The 19,393-nt window shown below is 38.2% G+C and overlaps 3 protein-coding genes across 4 annotated transcripts in view; 2 read left to right on the top strand and 1 right to left on the bottom strand.

Moving 5' to 3' along the window:
• Nucleotides 1-12,683, bottom strand: part of LOC117290960 (piwi-like protein 1) — a 49,486-nt gene extending 36,803 nt beyond the window's left edge. Inside the window, exon 1 of one of the 2 annotated variants that reach the window (XM_033772545.1) lies at nucleotides 12,603-12,683. The gene's annotated coding sequence lies outside the window, so the exon portion shown is untranslated. The remainder of the gene's footprint in view (nucleotides 1-12,602) is intronic. The other variant, XM_033772544.1, reaches the window with a different exon arrangement.
• LOC117290096 lies at nucleotides 5,835-9,949 on the top strand. Its single transcript, XM_033771349.1, has 2 exons — nucleotides 5,835-6,624; nucleotides 7,341-9,949. Exons 1-2 carry the CDS (start codon nucleotides 5,835-5,837, stop codon nucleotides 9,947-9,949), a joined length of 3,399 nt encoding a protein of 1,132 aa, XP_033627240.1.
• On the top strand, nucleotides 10,046-11,428 carry LOC117290093. Its single transcript, XM_033771344.1, has one exon. It carries the CDS (start codon nucleotides 10,046-10,048, stop codon nucleotides 11,426-11,428), a length of 1,383 nt encoding a protein of 460 aa, XP_033627235.1.
• Nucleotides 12,684-19,393: the final 6,710 nt, after the last annotated feature.

Raw genomic sequence — 19,393 nt, 5'->3', positions numbered from 1 at the left:
ATGTAGTTCACGAAAAAGTACACAAGCTTAATTCACATAAAACAGCCGTTGATTTGTATTCGCGCCCTCACGGGCCCACAGCTCGGCAGGCCGATGACGCCATGTTGATTCGCATATTCCAAGATGGCTGCGCCGTGCACGAAACGATGAAATTAGAGTCGGCGAAAGGTAGCAAAGTTATCGTTAAAACTTTCTTTTAAAATTTTATTTGTTTCACTTTTCAATACACACAAAGCAAGCTAAGAGTTAGGTGAACACATTCAGCCGGTTTATAATGCCGGGTGGCTCGTAGATTGCGCGCCAGAATGTTTTTATTCCTTAGCTGCATGAGGAAATGGTGTGGACGTGTGGCTAAGGATTCAGCTATCCTTGGCCACACAAGTGGGGCTAAGGGACACTTCTCAAATCAGGTTAAAAAAATTGTGTTCGAATTGTAAAGAACCTTTATACCCAGGACGTCAGTGCAGTAGCACTGACTGACATCCTACCAGGGCTAGGTCACTACCTACATATTCATTTGCTTGACTACAATGCCTCCTATTACTTAACAACACCACAATACCATCTTCAAATATGTTATGGCGTCTTACTCTTCTTTATCTTGTTGTAAAAACTGCGAAAAGTAACAAACAAATAATTGGAAAATAGTTAATTAATAAAAAATGAATAGATAGAAGTGCGTCCATCACATCACCAACTCCAAGACGGCAACATAATTTTTTAGTTCGCTTTTTTTCATTAAAGAAAAAAAATTAAAATTAAATGACAAACACAAAGTGTCTAAAAAAAAATTAAGTTGTAAAAACAGGGAGAAACTAAACTTCCTAAACTAAGTACTGACTTGTGTTTCTAAATCTAATTATACTTCCACTCATTTCCACCCACATTATCAGTAAGGTTGAGGGGGTTGAACAATGCAAAATGTGTTGTTGAAGGGTTAACGATGCACAGCGTGCGGTAACCATGTCCTATCTCATTCTACGGGTCCTACTACTTGCCGTCAACTCACTTGCGCCGTCAACTCGCCGTCAACTCATCCAATATACATTTAAAATCCACAAAAAAGCATAGAACTGTAAAGTATCAGCTCAAAGAGAATTCGCATAAGTTTAAGGTCATATTTCGGAATAAAAATTGAGTTTTTTTCTCGTGAAAAAACTTATCTCGAAGCAGCAAAACCGTCGGCCGCCATCTTGCTTTTTCACATTGATTTGTCTTGGCCCAAGATGGCCAATGATTGGTACTTTTTTATTATCAACACAAAGTCGTTTTTGTGAATGAATTTTTACAGAAAACCAGGAGAAATATGTAGTTTAGCCCAGATTTAACACTTCCGTGCCCCATTTATAAATTGTTCATGTAAATTTAATGAGTTGACGGCACGAAAATGAGTTGACGGCGAATTGACGGTAAGTCGGCGAGTTGATGGCAAGTAGTAGGACCGCATTCTACAGTCAGCCAGCATGCACTCGACAGGGGGGAAGCACACACACTAGGGAGTCCGGCACTTTTGAGGTTTTTCCAGAGCACCTACACAAAATTGATATCAATGGAAAGCTTGCCCCATGAGTAATTTGATAGTAAAAAAATTATTGCCATAAAATAGGTTCATTATTCACAAAGTTATGCTCGTTTAAACGTTGCTAAAATGCGCCAGCGTTTACAACAAAACTTATGGATTCATTTTGTAGCGGTGACCCTAACACATGATGATACTCCTATTGGACTTTATTTTGTTTTAGATTTTCAGTGGAAAAGTTTCCGTATGGCGCCACCACTTTTTCATTCGACATGAAATAATTAATAGTAGGGATGTCAAAACGGGTCACGTGACACGCGTAAAAACGGCGAACTTTTTCACGTCCAGTGTCAATGTTTCATCTTCCAAAAATTATTTTAACAAAATGGAGGAGAATAAAAAAAAATTAAACAAAATGAATGTATTAAGACCACTTTGATGTAGAACTTGATTGAATTTGACACTTACTATAATTTTAGTTTTCTAGAATAGGGCAATTTAAATCCGTACTTTGCGCTGAAAACATCGCTTTTCTGCGTCCCGTTTTTCGTTGTGGTTGTAGTCTCACGAAATATGTCCCAATATTGTCATACTTCCCCTTAAAATGAAGCTTAGATGTTTATCTTTTCATCTTTAACCCGGGTCAGGGCGATAAACATGATCTTGAATTAATAAAACACCGAACAAATGTAGCGTTTGATTAAACGCAATGAGAGCCTGTCAGCCCGCGATACAGTTGCATACCGTTGGAAAGCCCCATTCGTGATCTAACGAATGACAGCAGTGTCAAAGTTCAAGAACGAGGCAGTTTCCGATGAAAGCGCAATCAACACGAGGGGTTGCTCAAGTTTATGCACCTATCCGGTACAGAGGTTGTGTATACAGCTAGTTGTCTGGTTTCCACCTCTTGTAAAGAGTAACGCATGCAGCACACGGCAAAGCTGTTTACGGGGTGACGTCATTGGGCCGAAACCAGACTATTGTATGCTGCGCAGTGGGTTTGCAAAATGGAGACTACAGCGTCGCGTCCCCCGTGAGAAGGCCGGTTTATAGTCGGTCGCGCGATGGTCGCGCGACGGAAGACTTGCGCGCAATCCTAAGACTGAGGCCTAAAAACCATGTCTTTTTATGATCGCGCGTCAAGATTTCCGACACCCGACCATCGCGCGACCGACTATAACTCGGCCTTGAGTGTGCATTGTTGACGTTTCCAAGGTTAAGATCGGACGTGTGGAAAGTGTCACAAGTATTGTTTACCAAAATTGAAGAATAACAGCGGGAATTTTAAATTGTTTCTAGAGAAATTTTGGTTGTTTATAGAGTGTATTCGTATTATCTTCGAAAAACAAACTTTTGAGTTGATTTTTATACTCTTTCAATGTCATTAGTGTTCAGTTTTCAGAATTCAGTTCTCATTTTTTTTTTTCAATTTTACTAAACTTTAACTGAAACGTCCAGTAGAGTCAGTGCACAACCTAGCTTCTGTATAAAACAATTATCAGTCTGTAAGTTGGAGCAAATTAAACACAGTTCAGTTTTTCTTTGATTTTTAATTAACATTTACTTTTATTAATAAAAAACTATAAGTTTAACACATATTTTCTACAACAACTGCCCTTATTTTGATGAAAATTCTTGAAACAACAATTACACCTAATTTGCATATTTAAAAAAAATAACAAATTTAATTAATTAACAAATTAGTTGGTGGATATTGTTTTTGCATACATATCCTAAAGGTATCTTGCTTTCAAAAATGAAGGTGGTGACATATTTACTTTTTGAGATATTCCTTTTTGAAAACGCGAGTTTATTATAGAACGGGATTCAAATAACCACCAATTATGCATAATTTGCATATTTAAGAAACAAAACAATAAATACGATAATGTTTTTTTTGTTTTTTTGTTAAATTATCTGAAATGAATCTCACTTTCCTATTCCTGCTCCAAAAATGAAGGTAGTCAGACATTTACTTTTTGAGATATTCCCTTTTGAAAACACAAGTTTATTCATTGTTTATTTATAAAACCGGGATCAAATTACCCGCAATTAGGCATAATTTGCATATTTAAAAAACAAACAATAAATAAGATAATGGATTGTTATTGTTGTTCTTTATTTTCTTTTGAGGCACCTGACTTTTCTATTAGTGCTCCAAAAATGAACATTGTCAGACATTTACTTTTTGAGATATGTTCCTTTGAAAACATGGGTTTGTTCAATGTTTGTTTGTTTGCTTAAAAAAGCCGTGAAAGTCAATATTCACACCTTTCACTAATCCCTCGGGACTTTAGGTCTTTCTTTAAAATTTGTTAATTTAAATTCCTAGCAATCAAATTGTTTTATTTCTTCTATTCTCATAAAACTTTTTGCAAGGAAGTTATATATTTAGGTTTTGTGCGACTTGAAACCTTAGTTTGTTAATTAGGACCCTGATAACATTGTTATTTGTTTGTTTATTGTTTACGTTAGTTGCTATTAGCAACGGCCTTGTTGAACTTGACCTGTAAATTAATCGTAACTTTGGAATCCCTTGACCGATTTTCTTCAAACTACCACCTAACAACTCCTATCACTGTGTTCTTTCATTATAGCCACATTGCAAAGCAAAGAAAAAAACATTATAATTTCAACTGACATCCCTATTAATAGTATCTAATTTACCTCAATGAGATATCCCTTTTTTTTTTAAATGAGTGAAAAAGTGGTGGCTGTAAGCTCAGTATGCCAAGTTATTATTACATACTTAATTGGAGCGTTTTGGGTCAACAGAGGGCGCTATTCTAGAGTCAGTGAACTTTATTTGCTTCAGTCACATGTATTCGTCGCCATTTTACTTGTCATCTTTGTCGGTGTTGATAAATTGTTTTGTCGGAAGCCCAATGTCGTAAGTAGCATCTAATTCATAATATAATAATCATTTAATAGTATAAGATTTACAGTTATTATTTAAGGGCATTCTGGATCAGATTAGTGTATTTTTGTTGTCAATAATTGTCACGAAAAAGAATAATTTGGATGGGTTTAATTTTGCTGTCTTTATTATGCATTCATGCGATTTACACATTGCATTCTCTGTAGTAGAAGACCCATTTCCATTGTGAATTCAGTACTGTTGTCAAATGTGCTTACAATCAGTATTTGTTATTTCCTTTTGTGTTTGTAGATTAAACCGTGTTCATGGAGTAGGGCCACTGATTTTCCGTTTCAGAAAAGTGCAAATTCCGTTTGGCAAAAACATGAATTCCGTTTCAGGCACAAAAAATTCCGTTTCATGTTTTGTTAATTAGATAAAAGGTTTTTTAATACCCAGGGACACACTTATAAAAATCAATTTGAGATAAGTTGCACTGTTTACTTCGTAAAATGTTCATTTGAACTGACAAATTTCAAAAAAATACTTTAATTTTTTTATATTTATAATTGTGGATTATTTTGTATACTGCTGTTCGATGAAACAAAAACATGTAGTCAGGGTAAAAAGGTTGCACTGTGACTGCAGTATCAATGCACATGATGTGATAGACTTGATTCCAAGTCTAAAACTGCAGTTGATTCTCTGCATCAGCCACATTGTAGGCTAATGACAGGAGTGTATCCACAAGAGGGCGCTGTTTCAGCATGATCAAAGACTTGGGAACAAGTCTATGGACGTGACCGTTCTCCATCCACAAACAAAATGTCAGCCATTTTGTTTTCGCTTTGGCGACAGAATGTTGACAGTTTACGGTTTTATTTTAGACCTTTCCGAGATGAAAAAACATTGTATGTGTTCTTATAGATCATAGGTAAGCTAGTTTTTCTATTATTGTTAGTAAAAGAGAGGGAGAAAATGCAATTTGGGTGAACAAAAATAGTTAAAAACGTGCCGCGAATAATATGCCCTTCGCTTAACCATGTTAACAACGTGTGTACATCATGTGTACATCATGTGTGTAAACATGGAGGATGGTGTGAAGTAGAACAGAATGATCCACGGTTACGATCTCGTACTTTGGTCTGATTTCTGATGCTTTTTTAGTTTAACAAAAAGAATCTTAATAAAGAATGCAATTTCAATAGTTTTGGCGTCAAGAAAAAAAAAAAAAAAATCAAATTTTCTGAAATCCCGTTTTCCGTTTCAAAGGGCGGATTCCGCGAATTCCGTCCGTTTTCCGCGATCCAGAAAATCAGTGGCCCTAATGGAGTTTTAAGAAAGTCAACCAAGTGTCAAGAATGAGTCAGTCTTTTAAGAAGAATTAAGACTATATTGTTATTAATCGTCACCCGCCACATGAGTTTAATGACAAGGCTATAAGAATTGGGCATCAACATGAGTACCGAACAGAAAGAAATGTCACATCTTGGTGAAAACCATTCAGATGCAGAAGAGTCAGACACAGTTCATCATCATAGCCATCATGAACATGAAGAAGAACATAATATCGTTCCGGAGGACTCCGCAAGTACAGCAAGTTCACTGCTAAGAGCACAGAAGAGAGCAGCTGCCAAGAAGGCGGCCATTGTAGCAGAGCAGGCAGCCTTAGAGCAGTTACAAGCCCTTGAACTTGAAGAGTTAAAGCTATGTCAAAAGAAAGTGCAGTTGTCCTTTAGCACCAAGTTAGCAATTGCTAAAGCAGAGGAAGAAGTTTACACATTGAATGAGGATAGTGATGACACTGAGGTAAAAATACAACATATCCAGCACCCCCCTGCTCCTAATTTGTCAGCATTAGATACATCCGCAGCGCCACCACACGTTGAGATTTCTGATGAAAAGGTGGAACCAGTGAGCAGCACTCCTACTGGTAATGGAGCCCAGACACATTTCCCCCCGAGTTTGTCCGCATCGGAAATTCATCCAGTTCCTCAAGTTCAGAAAGTCGACATAGAGACTACCAACCCGACTGTAGACGAAGGATCCATCTCTCGGATAATGGAGCAAAATCAACTGCAGCAGCAACGTTTGTTTGAAGTGATGCAAATGCCTCGAGCAGAACTATTAACATTCGACGGTGATCGTTTGCAGTATTGGACATTCATAAGATCATTTGAGAACAGTGTGGACAGTTCGAATATAGAGGACAGTGCAAAGTTGGTTCGCTTGATACAGTATTGTTCTGGTAAGGCAAAGAATGTAATTCAGTGTTGTTCTGTTATGAATCCAAATGAAGGATACAAAAGGGCCAAAGAATTGCTAAAAGAGAGGTTTGGTAATGATTATACAATTTCTGAAACTTGGGTGAATAAGGTTACTTAAGGTAGCAGCATAAGCCCCCATGACAAAGGGGCACTGCGAGAAATGGCTGATGATCTAAAAACATGCAAGGAAACACTGATGGCCATGGGGTACATTCATGAAGTAAATACTCAGAGAGTAGGCCCCTACTGGTGAAAATTGTTGAGAAATTGCCAGTTTAATTGAGAGATAGGTGGATAGTGCAAGTGAGAAAAATCAAAAGGTACAAAAATAGGCCACCCCAAATAGAGGATTTGGTGGAATTTGTAGATGATGCAGCCGAAGAGGCTAATGATCCTGTGTATGGCAACATGGGTAAGACGAGGGACACAAAGGGAGATACAAACAAGGGTGTAACTAGGGGCCTAGTGAATCGACCTAGAGGTAGTTTTACCATGATGACAAATGCTAACCCAACACGGAATTTTACATGTGTAATGTGCAAAGGTAATCACACCTTGTTTGGGTGTTCAGAGTTTTAAGGTAAAAATCCTTCAGAAAGGCTAGAATATGCTAAGACGGTCAAACTGTGCTTTAATTGTTTAAACCCTGGTCATATGTCAAATGCATGCACGTTAAATCGAGTGTGTTCTGTTTTAGGATGTGGTAGAAAACATACAAAGTTTCTGCATCAGACAAAGTTTATCCCTCAAGGTTTCTCTGCTTCAAATACCGAGGCTGCACAGGCAGAAATAGCTACGACAGCGCAGAGTGGTTTCACAGAAACAGACACAAGTTGTAACAGCACTGGGGTCGGCACAACTAGAGTCGCATTGCCAATCGTTCCAGTGAAAGTCACAGCTGGGAGCAGCAACATTTCCGTATGCACATATGCACTTCTTGATAGCGGATCGACAAGCACGTTCTGCACCGAGGAATTAGCGAGGCAACTGAAGGTTCAAGGTGAACAGCAGTTATTATCTTTGACCACTATGACAAAGGCTAATGTGCAGACGGAAACAACAGTTGTAAGCCTGGCTGTAATGGGTATTGACTCCGAATCCACAGTTGCCCTACCAGTGGTGTATACTCGACGTGAACTACCAATCCATGGCAGTAATTTAGCGAAGCCAGAAGACATCGAAAAGTGGGCACACTTACGAGGAATAAATCTGCCACAAGTTGACACGGGAAGAGTTTCTCTATTGATTGGGCAAGATGTCCCAGAGGCACTCATGCCGTTAGAGGTCAGAGAGGGTGGAAAGAACACTCCCTTCGCACTGAGAACACAGCTTGGCTGGACCCTAAATGGACCCCTTGGAAAGACGATCAAGCACGAAGCCATCTCAAACTTTATTGAGACAGATGTAGAATTAGAATGTCAGCTTCAAAGGTTCTGGAAGTTGGACACAAGCGAATCACTTCACGACGACACTAAAGGGATGTCAATAAAGGACAAGCAAGCCATAGCCATATGGGAGGAGAGTATCCAGATGAAGGACGGTCACTATGAACTTGCAATCCCATTCAGAAATCGGCCACCAGACTTGGTTAATAACCGTTGTATGGCAGAACGACGCCTCCAGTCGCTAGGTAAACGCCTCCAAGGAGACACACAGTTGAAGTTGAAGTACAGTGAAGGTATGAAAGACCTTGTCGCCAAGAAGTATGCAGAAATAGTGAATGAAGACGAGCTAGCTCATAATGGCACAGTGTGGTACCTACCACACCATCCAGTATACCACCCGATGAAACCTGAGAAGTTGAGAATAGTATTTGATTGTGCATCCATGCATCATGGGATGTCCTTGAACAATCAAGTACTGAGTGGACCAGACTTAACCAACAAGTTGCTTGGGGTACTTTTGAGGTTCAGGCAAGAAACAGTGGCCCTCATGGCCGATGTTCAAGCCATGTTTCATCAGGTGAGGGTTTCCCCGGAAGACCGTGATGTATTGAGGTACTTATGGTGGCCCGACGGGGACATGTCAAAACAACTGTCTGTTCACAGGATGAATGTACATCTTTTTGGTGGCACATGGAGTCCCAGTTGTTGCAACTTTGCACTGCGGCACACGGCTAAGGATAACTGCAGCGACTTCCATCCAGACACAGTTGATACTGTGTTACGTAATTTCTACGTCGACGACTGTCTCAAGTCAGTAAGCACTGAAGAAAAGGGAATAGAGATTGCTCGAGAATTGTGTAGTCTCCTAGCAAGAGGCGGTTTTAAGTTGACAAAGTGGATAAGCAACAACACAAAGGTTCTAGCATCAATTCCAGTGGAAGAAAGAGCCAAGGATGTTAAGGAGCTTGACCTGAATTATGAAGCATTGCCAACAGAGAGAGCACTTGGGATGCAGTGGGATGTTGAACATGACTGCTTCGGTTACAAGATTAGTCCAAAGGAGAAACCTTTGACACGAAGAGGAATACTTAGTGTGGTTAGTTCCATCTACGATCCACATGGATTTGTAAGTCCATTCACCCTCAAAGCTAAGTTGATAATACAAGACCTTAGTCGGAAAAAGCTTGGCTGGGATGAGGCACTGGGACCAGAACCCCTTGGTAGATGGCTAAAGTGGAAGCAAGATCTACCCAAGATCGAGGAATACAAGATTAATCGTTGTTTGAAACCCAACGATTTCGGAGAAGTAGAAAGTTACCAGCTCCATCACTTTTCTGATGCATCCGAGTTAGCCTATGCAGCGGTGAGTTATCTACGTATGACTAGCAAAGAGCACATCCATTGCTGCCTTCTTCTGGCAAAAGGGCATCTTGCTCCAATCAAGAAGGTTACTATACCCAGACTAGAGCTAATGGGAGCGACACTTTCCGTCAAGCTTGACGCAATGATGCGAAGAGAACTAGAATTGGATTTCCCCATAGACGAGTCTATATTTTGGACGGATAGTACAATTGTACTACAGTACGTGAAGAATGAAGAAAAGCGTTTTCACACATTTGTGGCCAACAGGATTTCACTCATACACAGTGGATCATCACCGAGTCAATGGCATCATGTTGATTCAAAGTCAAATCCTGCTGATGATGTCTCCAGGGGATTGTCAGCAACAGAAATGATAGACAACGAGCGTTGGTTACATGGACCGAGCTTCCTATGTCTCGACAAAGAGGACTGGCCGAAGTCACCACTCCTAAGACAACTTAAGGACGAGGATCCGGAAATCAAACCAAACAAAGAAGTGGTCACTATATATGCTACATACAGTCCTGCTCAGAACTTAATAGACAAGCTGTTGGAATGACGCTCATCGTGGCATAATCTGAAGAAGGATGTTGCATGGTTACTGCGGGTGAAGGAGTACTTAGGCTGCAAGGCAAAGAAGCTTCATACGCCAGACATGCAGAAGCAGTTAACAGTAGATGAGATGTCGAGAGCAGAAGATGCGATCATGAGATACATCCAACAGCGTTCATTCAGTAGTGAATTAAAGTGTCTCCAGATGAACAAGGGTATTGGGAAAACCAGATCTGTCTTCAAACTTGATCCTGTATTGTCGTTTGATGGCATAATGAGAGTCGGTGGTCGTTCGAAAAATTCCCCTGTTGATGAACAAGTTAAGAGTCCAGTCATCTTGCCGAAGAATCACCATGTGGCGTTTCTTATTGTGAGACATTTCCATCAAGTATCGGGACATTCAGGAAGAGAGCATGTACTTTCACTTTTGCGACAACGATTTTGGTTGATAGCAGCCAGATCTACAGTCCGCAGAGCACTGCGTGATTGTTTTGTATGCAAACGGTTGTCAGCCACGCCTATCGAGCAGAAGATGGCAGATCTCCCTCAAAACAGAGTCACTCCAAACAAGCCCCCATTTAGTTATGTTGGTGTAGATTGCTTTGGCCCCTTCATGGTGAAACAGGGTCGGAGCTTAGTGAAGCGCTATGGATGTATTTTCACATGTTTGGTAGTCAGAGCCGTGCATATTGAAGTTTTGCATTCACTTGAGGCCGATTCATTTATCAATGGGCTACAGAGGTTTATGTGTCGCAGAGGGCAACCGGAGGAGATGAGGTCTGATAATGGCTCTAACTTTGTTGGAGCAGAGCGAGAGCTCAGAGAGTCGATGGAGAATTGGAACAAGCATATCAATGAATATCTTCTTCAGAAAGGAGTTCGCTGGTTGTTTAACCCACCCACAGCATCGCATATGGGAGGTGCATGGGAAAGGCAGATTAGGACTACACGCAAACTGATGAATAGCCTCATGAAAGAGCAAACGATGCCAGATGAGAGTTTATCCACACTTATGTGTCTTGTTGAGTCTATAATCAACGGTCGACCGATAACCTCGGTTTCAGATGATGTAAATGACATGGAGCCACTCACACCTAACCACTTGCTTTTGCTACGTGCAGGAGTAGTCTTGCCTCCTGGTATTTTTGACAAGAAGGATCTGTATGGACGAAGAAGATGGCGGCAAGTGCAGTACATGGCAGATGTTTTCTGGAGAAGATGGATTAGAGAATACTTGCCTGCACTTCAAGAAAGACAGAAATGGTCTAAACCACAGAGAAATGTGCAAGTTGATGATATGGTTCTAGTTGTTGACAATGATTTGCCAAGGAACAAATGGCTGTTGGGGCGAGTAATTGAAACTTATCCGGGAAAGGATCAGTTAGTCCGAGCAGTCAAAGTAAAGACAAAGTCATCTACCTTGACAAGACCTGTACAGAAACTCTGTCTGTTGGAAGCAGTTGAAGGGATGGAGAGCGCAAACTAGTCATGAGTTGTTGTTGTTTGAAATTTAAGCCTATTTTGTGCTGGGTGAACCTCACCGTGTTGATATAGCCCGTAAGCTAAGCGTTTACTTCCAGTGTTAGAGTTAAAGGTGCATTTTTTGGGGATTGTCATTTTTTCAAGTTCCAGTTTTTTAAAGGCATTCTTCCCTTATTGTTGTGTTAAGTAAATGATATGTTTGTGTAGACATTCATTTAGGGGTCGGGATGTAAGCTCAGTATGCCAAGTTATTATTACATACTTAATTGGAGCGTTTTGGGTCAACAGAGGGCGCTATTCTAGAGTCAGTGAACTTTATTTGCTTCAGTCACATGTATTCGTCGCCATTTTACTTGTCATCTTTGTCGGTGTTGATAAATTGTTTTGTCGGAAGCCCAATGTCGTAAGTAGCATCTAATTCATAATATAATAATCATTTAATAGTATAAGATTTACAGTTATTATTTAAGGGCATTCTGGATCAGATTAGTGTATTTTTGTTGTCAATAATTGTCACGAAAAAGAATAATTTGGATGGGTTTAATTTTGCTGTCTTTATTATGCATTCATGCGATTTACACATTGCATTCTCTGTAGTAGAAGTCCCATTTCCATTGTGAATTCAGTACTGTTGTCAAATGTGCTTACAATCAGTATTTGTTATTTCCTTTTGTGTTTGAAGATTAAACCGTGTTCATGGAGTTTTAAGAAAGTCAACCAAGTGTCAAGAATGAGTCAGTCTTTTAAGAAGAATTAAGACTATATAGTAATTAATCGTCACCCGCCACAGTGGCGCCATACGGAAAGTTATCCTTTTCAGTAATCAACGAAATGAAATGAACCTGACACTAATCTGGAACAAATTTTACAAACAATACAAAGTTTGAGGCAAATTTTCTTACCTTTTGAAAGCCTAAATGTTTACACCTTTCTCACGATCGGGAACGCTTATCGCTACACACACACAACAAGTCAACATGAAGTTGTCACATGGCGTGCAACAACCTACACAGTCAATATTTTGACGACGGACTCACAACGGAGAAAAATTTATTAACTGGTTCGGAAAACATGACAAATAAATACAACTGACTTCATACAGGTCTACGTTTCATAAACAATACAATCATATCTACAACAACGTAAATACAAAATGCAAAAGCGGAAATGTTGCTCACCTTTTTCGAGTTCTGTCACAGACTTTACTTCTTTAGCTTGTTGTAAAAAACGAGAAGAAAGCATGCACGAGCGATCAATCCCTGGTACATACGTACGTTATAGGAATACAACCAACGCGCACCAACTTCGCTTCTGATTGGATAGAAAGCGGGCTAATTAAAGCACGGCTAAGGCTCCAGACTCGGCTCAGGCTAACTTGGCCCCGCGGTTGTTTTGACTATTGCGCGTTTTTAATGTACGTGATCAGTCAAGGGTTCAGACGAGAGAATGGAGCCTGAAGCCGAATCCAAAGCCGAAGCAGTGCTTTCGAATTGCGAAAAGCGCTTCAGTAAATAAGCAGCTAGCTAGCCAAGCACTACCGCAAGAAGCACATGGGTTTTGTTTTCTCACGAAGATTTCATTTTTACTTGTCAAGTGTTTATTCTACTAAAATGGACTTTGTTTTGTGGCCATTTATATCGATCTTAGATTAATCTGATCAATTTAGTTCCCCACAGTGACAGCATAACAGTATATTAATGGAGGATGAACCATGGAGGTAGAACTATTGGGAGGAACATTAATTCTTCCTCCATGACAAACACCAAGCTGAAGCTAGCCGCGAATTCTCAGCCGCGAATTCCCAGCCGCGAATGCCAGCCGCGAATTCTCAATTTACGGCCGAAAAGTCCAGCCGCTAATTCGAGTCGCCGCGCCAGCCGCGCTTTTCCCGTTTCACGAAGCGACAACATTTCCTATGTTGTTCACCCACACTTTAGCCACTGTTTCTTTAGTTTGGTAAATTCATGGCAAGAGTATTGGTTTTGTAAAATTTCGTTCATTATAACAAAATTGAGGCCAAATTAGGGTAAGATAATTGAGTGTTTAATGCTTCATCTTTAATAGAAACGTAGTCGACTCTCTGCAGTTGTTTTGAAAAAGACAAACGTTAAACCAAATTACCGTACGTAATTAACAAATAATTTAATCATTAAGACCATTTCATAACACATCTAAATATTCCGTTGAGCTAATTAGAACAACAAATTTGTTCCTAGTTTTACCATTTAATATATTGTGTGGGGTTTGTCTCTTTTGAAGAAAATTTTTACTAACTAAATCAACGTACTTAGTCACTTTAAACAAAATGTACCTCACATAATTGACAAATAATTAATTTTTAGTGTTTAGTCATCAAGACCATCACATAACACATCGAAATATTCCGTTGCAGCTAATTAGACCAACTAATTGGTGCTTAATTAAACCACTTTATATGTTGTGGGTTTTGTCTCATTTGAAGGGAATTTTTATACTAAAAAATAGTGTAAGTAGTCACTTTAAAACAAAATGTACCTCACATAATTAACAAATTGTTACTTTTTAGTGTTTAATTATTAAGACCATCACATAACACATCGAAATATTTAGCTAATTACACCATCTAATTGGTGCCTAATTAAACCACTTTAAATGTTGTGGGTTTTGTCTCATTTGAAGAGAATTTTTAATCAAAGAAATAACTAATAAGTAGTCACTTTAAAACAAAATGTACCTCACATAATTCGTTGCAGCTCATTAGACCATGATTAGACCAACTAATTGGTGCCTAATTATACCACTTTAAATGCGGTATGGGTTTGTCTCTTTTGAAGCGTGTTCTTATATCATAGAAATAAGGTAAATAGCCCTTTAAAACAAACTGCACTTTACATAATGGTTTACAAATGGTAAATTTTTAGTATTTAATCATTAAGACCACTTCAAAACACCACTGAATATTTCCTGAACTATAATTAGTGTAACTTAATACTTTGAACTGGTAGCCTGAGTGCTCCTGGCAGATGGTCGTCAAACTAAGTTAAGGTGCCCAAGTAATTCAACGTAAACACACCCTGACTGGGTTGTTTCACTTTAATGTAATTCAATTGCGTAATGTGGTGTGGTCCGCTCAAGCTGCATTCCATGAGACAAGTGATGAGTGATCTTAAGCGGTCAATGGCACCATGCTGTCTCTATCTGGAGATGACCAAAGGGATTAAAGGAATAACACTCTAACACCATAAAGGTTTTTAACAATAAGTAAAAGTGTAATTTTTATGATTGCAGCTTGATTACAGTATTCATGTTTTTTGGTTATGTCCTTAAATACACATCGCAGTTTTGAATGACGACAAAAATGACGTTATTATCCCTGAAGAATTGTGACTGAATACATTTTTTATTAAAATTGGACGGTGACTTTAATGTTTACAGTTTAAGATATACTAATTTGAAAGTTACAAACACACGAAACTCGCACGGCTGCGGTACCTCCCGAATTTGAGTAAGAACAAAGACCTTCCTGTTAAAGAGATAATGTTGATAAATTACCCCTTCCTTTGGGGACCTTTTAAACGTACAATGTGCACTCAAACAAATTTAATTGATCCCATAAGTTTCAATCTGCGTAGTTTCGGCCTGGTGGTGTTCCGTAATACACATGAAGAGCCTTTTTCTCCGGGCTTTTTGGACAGCGCCGTTTTAAAATGAAAATCGAATGGCTAAACTTGTAAGACATGACCAGCACTTGTAATCCTAATATCCAACCTGTACGGAGGGATACTCGAAAGGAAACGGAGAGAGTCTCTCAGCCCAGCATTATTTGTTAATTATGTGAGGTACATTTTGTTTTAAACTGACTACCTAAATTATTTCTTTGAGAAAAATTCCCTCCAAACGAGACAAAACCCACAACATATAAAATGGTTTAATTAGGCACCAATTAGTTGGTCTAATTAGCTGCAACGAAATATTTCGATGTGTTATGTAATGGTCTTGATGATTAAACACTAAAAAGTAACAATTTGTTAATTATGTGAAGTACATTTTGTTTTAAAGTGACTACTTACACTATTTTTTAGTCTAAAAATTCCCTTCAAAAGAGACAAAACCCACAACATATAAAGTGGTTTAATTAGGCACCAATTAGTTGGTCTAATTAGCTGCAACGGAATATTTCGATGTGTTATGTGATGGTCTTAATGATTAATCACTAAAAGTGACAATTTGTTAATTATGTGAGGTACATTTTGTTTTAAAGTGACTACTTACGTTATTTTTTAGTCTAAAAATTCCCTTCAAATGAGACAAAACCCACAACATATAAAGTGGTTTAATTAGGCACCAATTAGATGGTGTAATTAGCTGCAACGGAATATTTTGATGTGTTATGTGATGGTCTTAATGATTAAACACTTAACAGTAACAATTTATTAATTATGTGAGGTACATTTTGTTTTAAAATGACTACTTACACTATTTTTTAGTCTAAAAATTCCCTTCAAATGAGACAAAACCCACAACATATAAAGTGGTTTAATTAGGCACCAATTCGTTGATCTAATTGGCTGCAACGGAATATTTCGATGTGTTATGAAATGGTCTTAATAATTAAACACTAAAATTTAATTATTTTTTAATTATGTGAGGTACATTTTGTTTTAAAGTGACTACCTAAATTATTTCTTTGAGAAAAATTCCCTCCAAACGAGACAAAACCCACAACATATAAAATGGTTTAATTAGGCACCAATTAGTTGGTGTAATTAGCTGCAACGAAATGTTTCGATGTGTTATGAAATATAATGGTCTTAATGATTAAACACTAAAAAGTAACAATTTGTTAATTATGTGAGGTACATTTTCTTTTAAAGTGACTACCTAAATTATTTCTTTGAGAAAAATTCCCTCCAAACGAGACAAAACCCACAACATATATAGAGAGGTTTAATTAGGCACCAATTCGTTGGTCTAATTAGCTGCAACGGAATATTTCAATGTGTTATGAAATGGTCTCAATGATTAATCACTAAAAAGTAACAATTTGTTAATTATGTGAAGTACATTTTGTTTTAAAGTGACTACTTACGTTATTTCTTTGATTAAAAATTCCCTTCAAATGAGACAAAACCCATACCCTATAAATGGGTGTCATTATGATTAATTTGTTGGTTTAATTAGCTGCAACGGAATATTTCGATGTGTTATGAAATGGTCTTAATAATTAACCACTAAAATTAATTTTGTGTTAATTATGCGAGGTAAATTGCGTTTTAAAGTGACTACTTTTGCTATTAACAAAAAACACAAAATAAATGTAATTAGGAACTAATTAGTGGGCCTAGTAAAGCTGCAATGGAATATTAATTTAGTGTCTAAAAGATTTACACTAAATTTATTATCTGTGGATCATATTAGGTACATTTTGTTCAATGCAATGTTTAATGTTATTTTTTATGTTTAAAACAACTGATATTCAGAAAGTCGATATGTAACCATTAAAGTTTGATGGATCGACTAAAGCATTAAAAATTCAATTATCTTAACCCAATTTGGCCTACATTTTGTTACTATGACCAAAATTTAAAAAAAACCAACATTCAAAATTGCCATGATTTTACAAAATTTAAGAAATAGTGGCTTATGTGTGTGAACAACTTAGGAAATCCTGTCGCTTCGTGAAACTACTTTGGTAATGAAATTCGCGGCTGGCGTGGCGGCTCGAATTAGCGGCTGGACTTTTCGGCCGTAAATTGAGAATTCGCGGCTGGGAATTCGCGGCTGGGAATTCGCGGCTGAGAATTCGCGGCTAGCTTCAGCTTGGTATGACAAACTACTATCTCAAGTGGTCCTAGTCTAGGTTCCTAGAGTCGACCATTGGTGTTGCGTGGTCACACCATAGAGCTCTATGGGTCACACACAACCAACGTTCCGATTATGGATGCACGGCAAAAACTGTACGCGCTTGTAATGAACGAACGCTAGCGGGCGCTCTGTTTCTCTGATTTCCGAAATCAGAGAAACAGAGCGCCCGCTAGCGTTCGTTCATTACAAGCGTGTACAGTTTTTGCCGTGTATAATCGGAACGTTGGTTGTGTGTGACCACGCAACACCAATGGTCTAGGAACCTAGACTAAAGTGGTCCCTGCTCATGGGCCCGTCGAATCACACACCCCCCCTCCCCCTCCCCCTCCCCTCCCCCCCCCCTCCCCCTCCCCCTCCCCCTCCCCCTCCCCCTCCCCCTGGCCCTGGCCCTGGCCCTATAAATGGCTATAAATGGCTGGTTTGGAATTATGCTTCCAAGAGAAAAACATTGACATTTTAGACAAACTTGGAAAAGGCCATCCAGTTATAATGTCCCTAAGCATAGAGAAAGGACAAGTCCTTCTCTGTGCTCTACGCAAAAATATAAAGCATTGACGAAAGAATTGTGTCCACTCCGAATTGAACATCATAAAAAATGAATGAAATACTGAAACATAAAGTTAGAATATTTGTATAGAATATTTATATAATTGCCATGTTTTTCATTGTTATAATTAACACATTTTGATATAAATTCTCGCGTGTTGATTGTTCATTTATAAAGCTTTTTCAGAGTAAAATAATAGTTGGTAGTTTGGCTGGAAACCCTATTAATTTTGTGTATAAAGCATAATATTTTGTTGCTCTTAGCTACTATTTTCCGCTTTTTAAAATTAGACACATAAATGTATTGTAGAGTGATGGCATGTACCGAAAATCACACAATCATTTTATTATACATGGACATTTTTAGGCCTAGAGGCAAAACGCCATTGTCCGCCACACTAAGGCATACGGAAAACGCTCCCACACACTGCAGCTGGCTTGTTTGAACTTTGTATGAACTTTACAGTGATTGGACAAAAATTACCGCGCGCGTTGGCTGATGTAAAACATTGTATAACATTGTATAACAACATTTATTAAAGATAAAACAACATTAATTATAAAAGATAACTGATCACAGGTGTGTTGACCGGTGCGTTGTTTTTCCAATAAGTGATTGAATAAGTTATTGCTGTTATTGCTTTTATAAACGAGTGAAAAAGAACCAACTGAAATTTAAGTTCGTGTTTTCTGTCTGCGGTGGCTGTGAGAGCACCGCACCCGTCTACAGTACGTTACAGTATAGGGTTACTAAGCAAGTTTTTTTCGCCGCAGAGCAAGAATAAGCAGGGCCTAAATCTGCTTATTGCAGAGACGGCCCATAATATTCTTAAGTGCTTTGTCGGGATCTGTAAGTGTAAGCGCCGACTCTTGTGGTAAGCAGAACCATGAAATTAGGCCAGATCTCGAAATGGTACATAGAAAGCTATTATTATGCTATGTTGTTTGGCTGGTAGAACATATTTTCAAATTGTGGTATTGGGCATAATAAGCAGTTCTTTAAAATTAGACCACATAAATGGGATGGTTTTGGATATTTCGCCATTGCAACCCTATAAAGAAAAATAATAATCCATCAATCCATTTAACATCTAAACATAGTGCAAGATATTTTCTCTGTGCTAATTAATATCAACAATCAATGCATTATTGGCTACCTAAGCAGTGTATAATGCTAGTAAGACATTTTGCAGTGTTCAATTTAAACTTGAATTTAAACCATTAAACATATCATACAGACTCAATATCACACACTTATTTATAAAAAAATTGTTTAAACTGCTTAATCAATTTTCAATATCCAAAACCTAATGTGGCAACCACAAAGGTAAAACCAAATGTGTGAAAGTGTCAAACATTCACACGCAAAATATAACTATATATTATTGGCACTTTCTTGCCCTTTACAAATATATTTACATAAACCATTCCATAGGCTTACAACTCGTTTGGCAAAACCATTAATTAAAATGTACACTATGTTTAAAATTCACACGATCAATACACTTTACTATGTATGCAAGATCAGACATCAATCGAATACCGCTTTGTTTGATGCTGTGAGTTCAAGTCTGCTTGA

Source organism: Asterias rubens, chromosome 5 (assembly GCF_902459465.1).
Source record: "Asterias rubens chromosome 5, eAstRub1.3, whole genome shotgun sequence".
In the NCBI taxonomy this organism is placed as follows: Eukaryota; Metazoa; Echinodermata; class Asteroidea; order Forcipulatida; family Asteriidae; genus Asterias; species Asterias rubens.
Note: the sequence above shows the minus strand (reverse complement) of the source record. Positions and strands in the feature narration are given on the sequence as shown.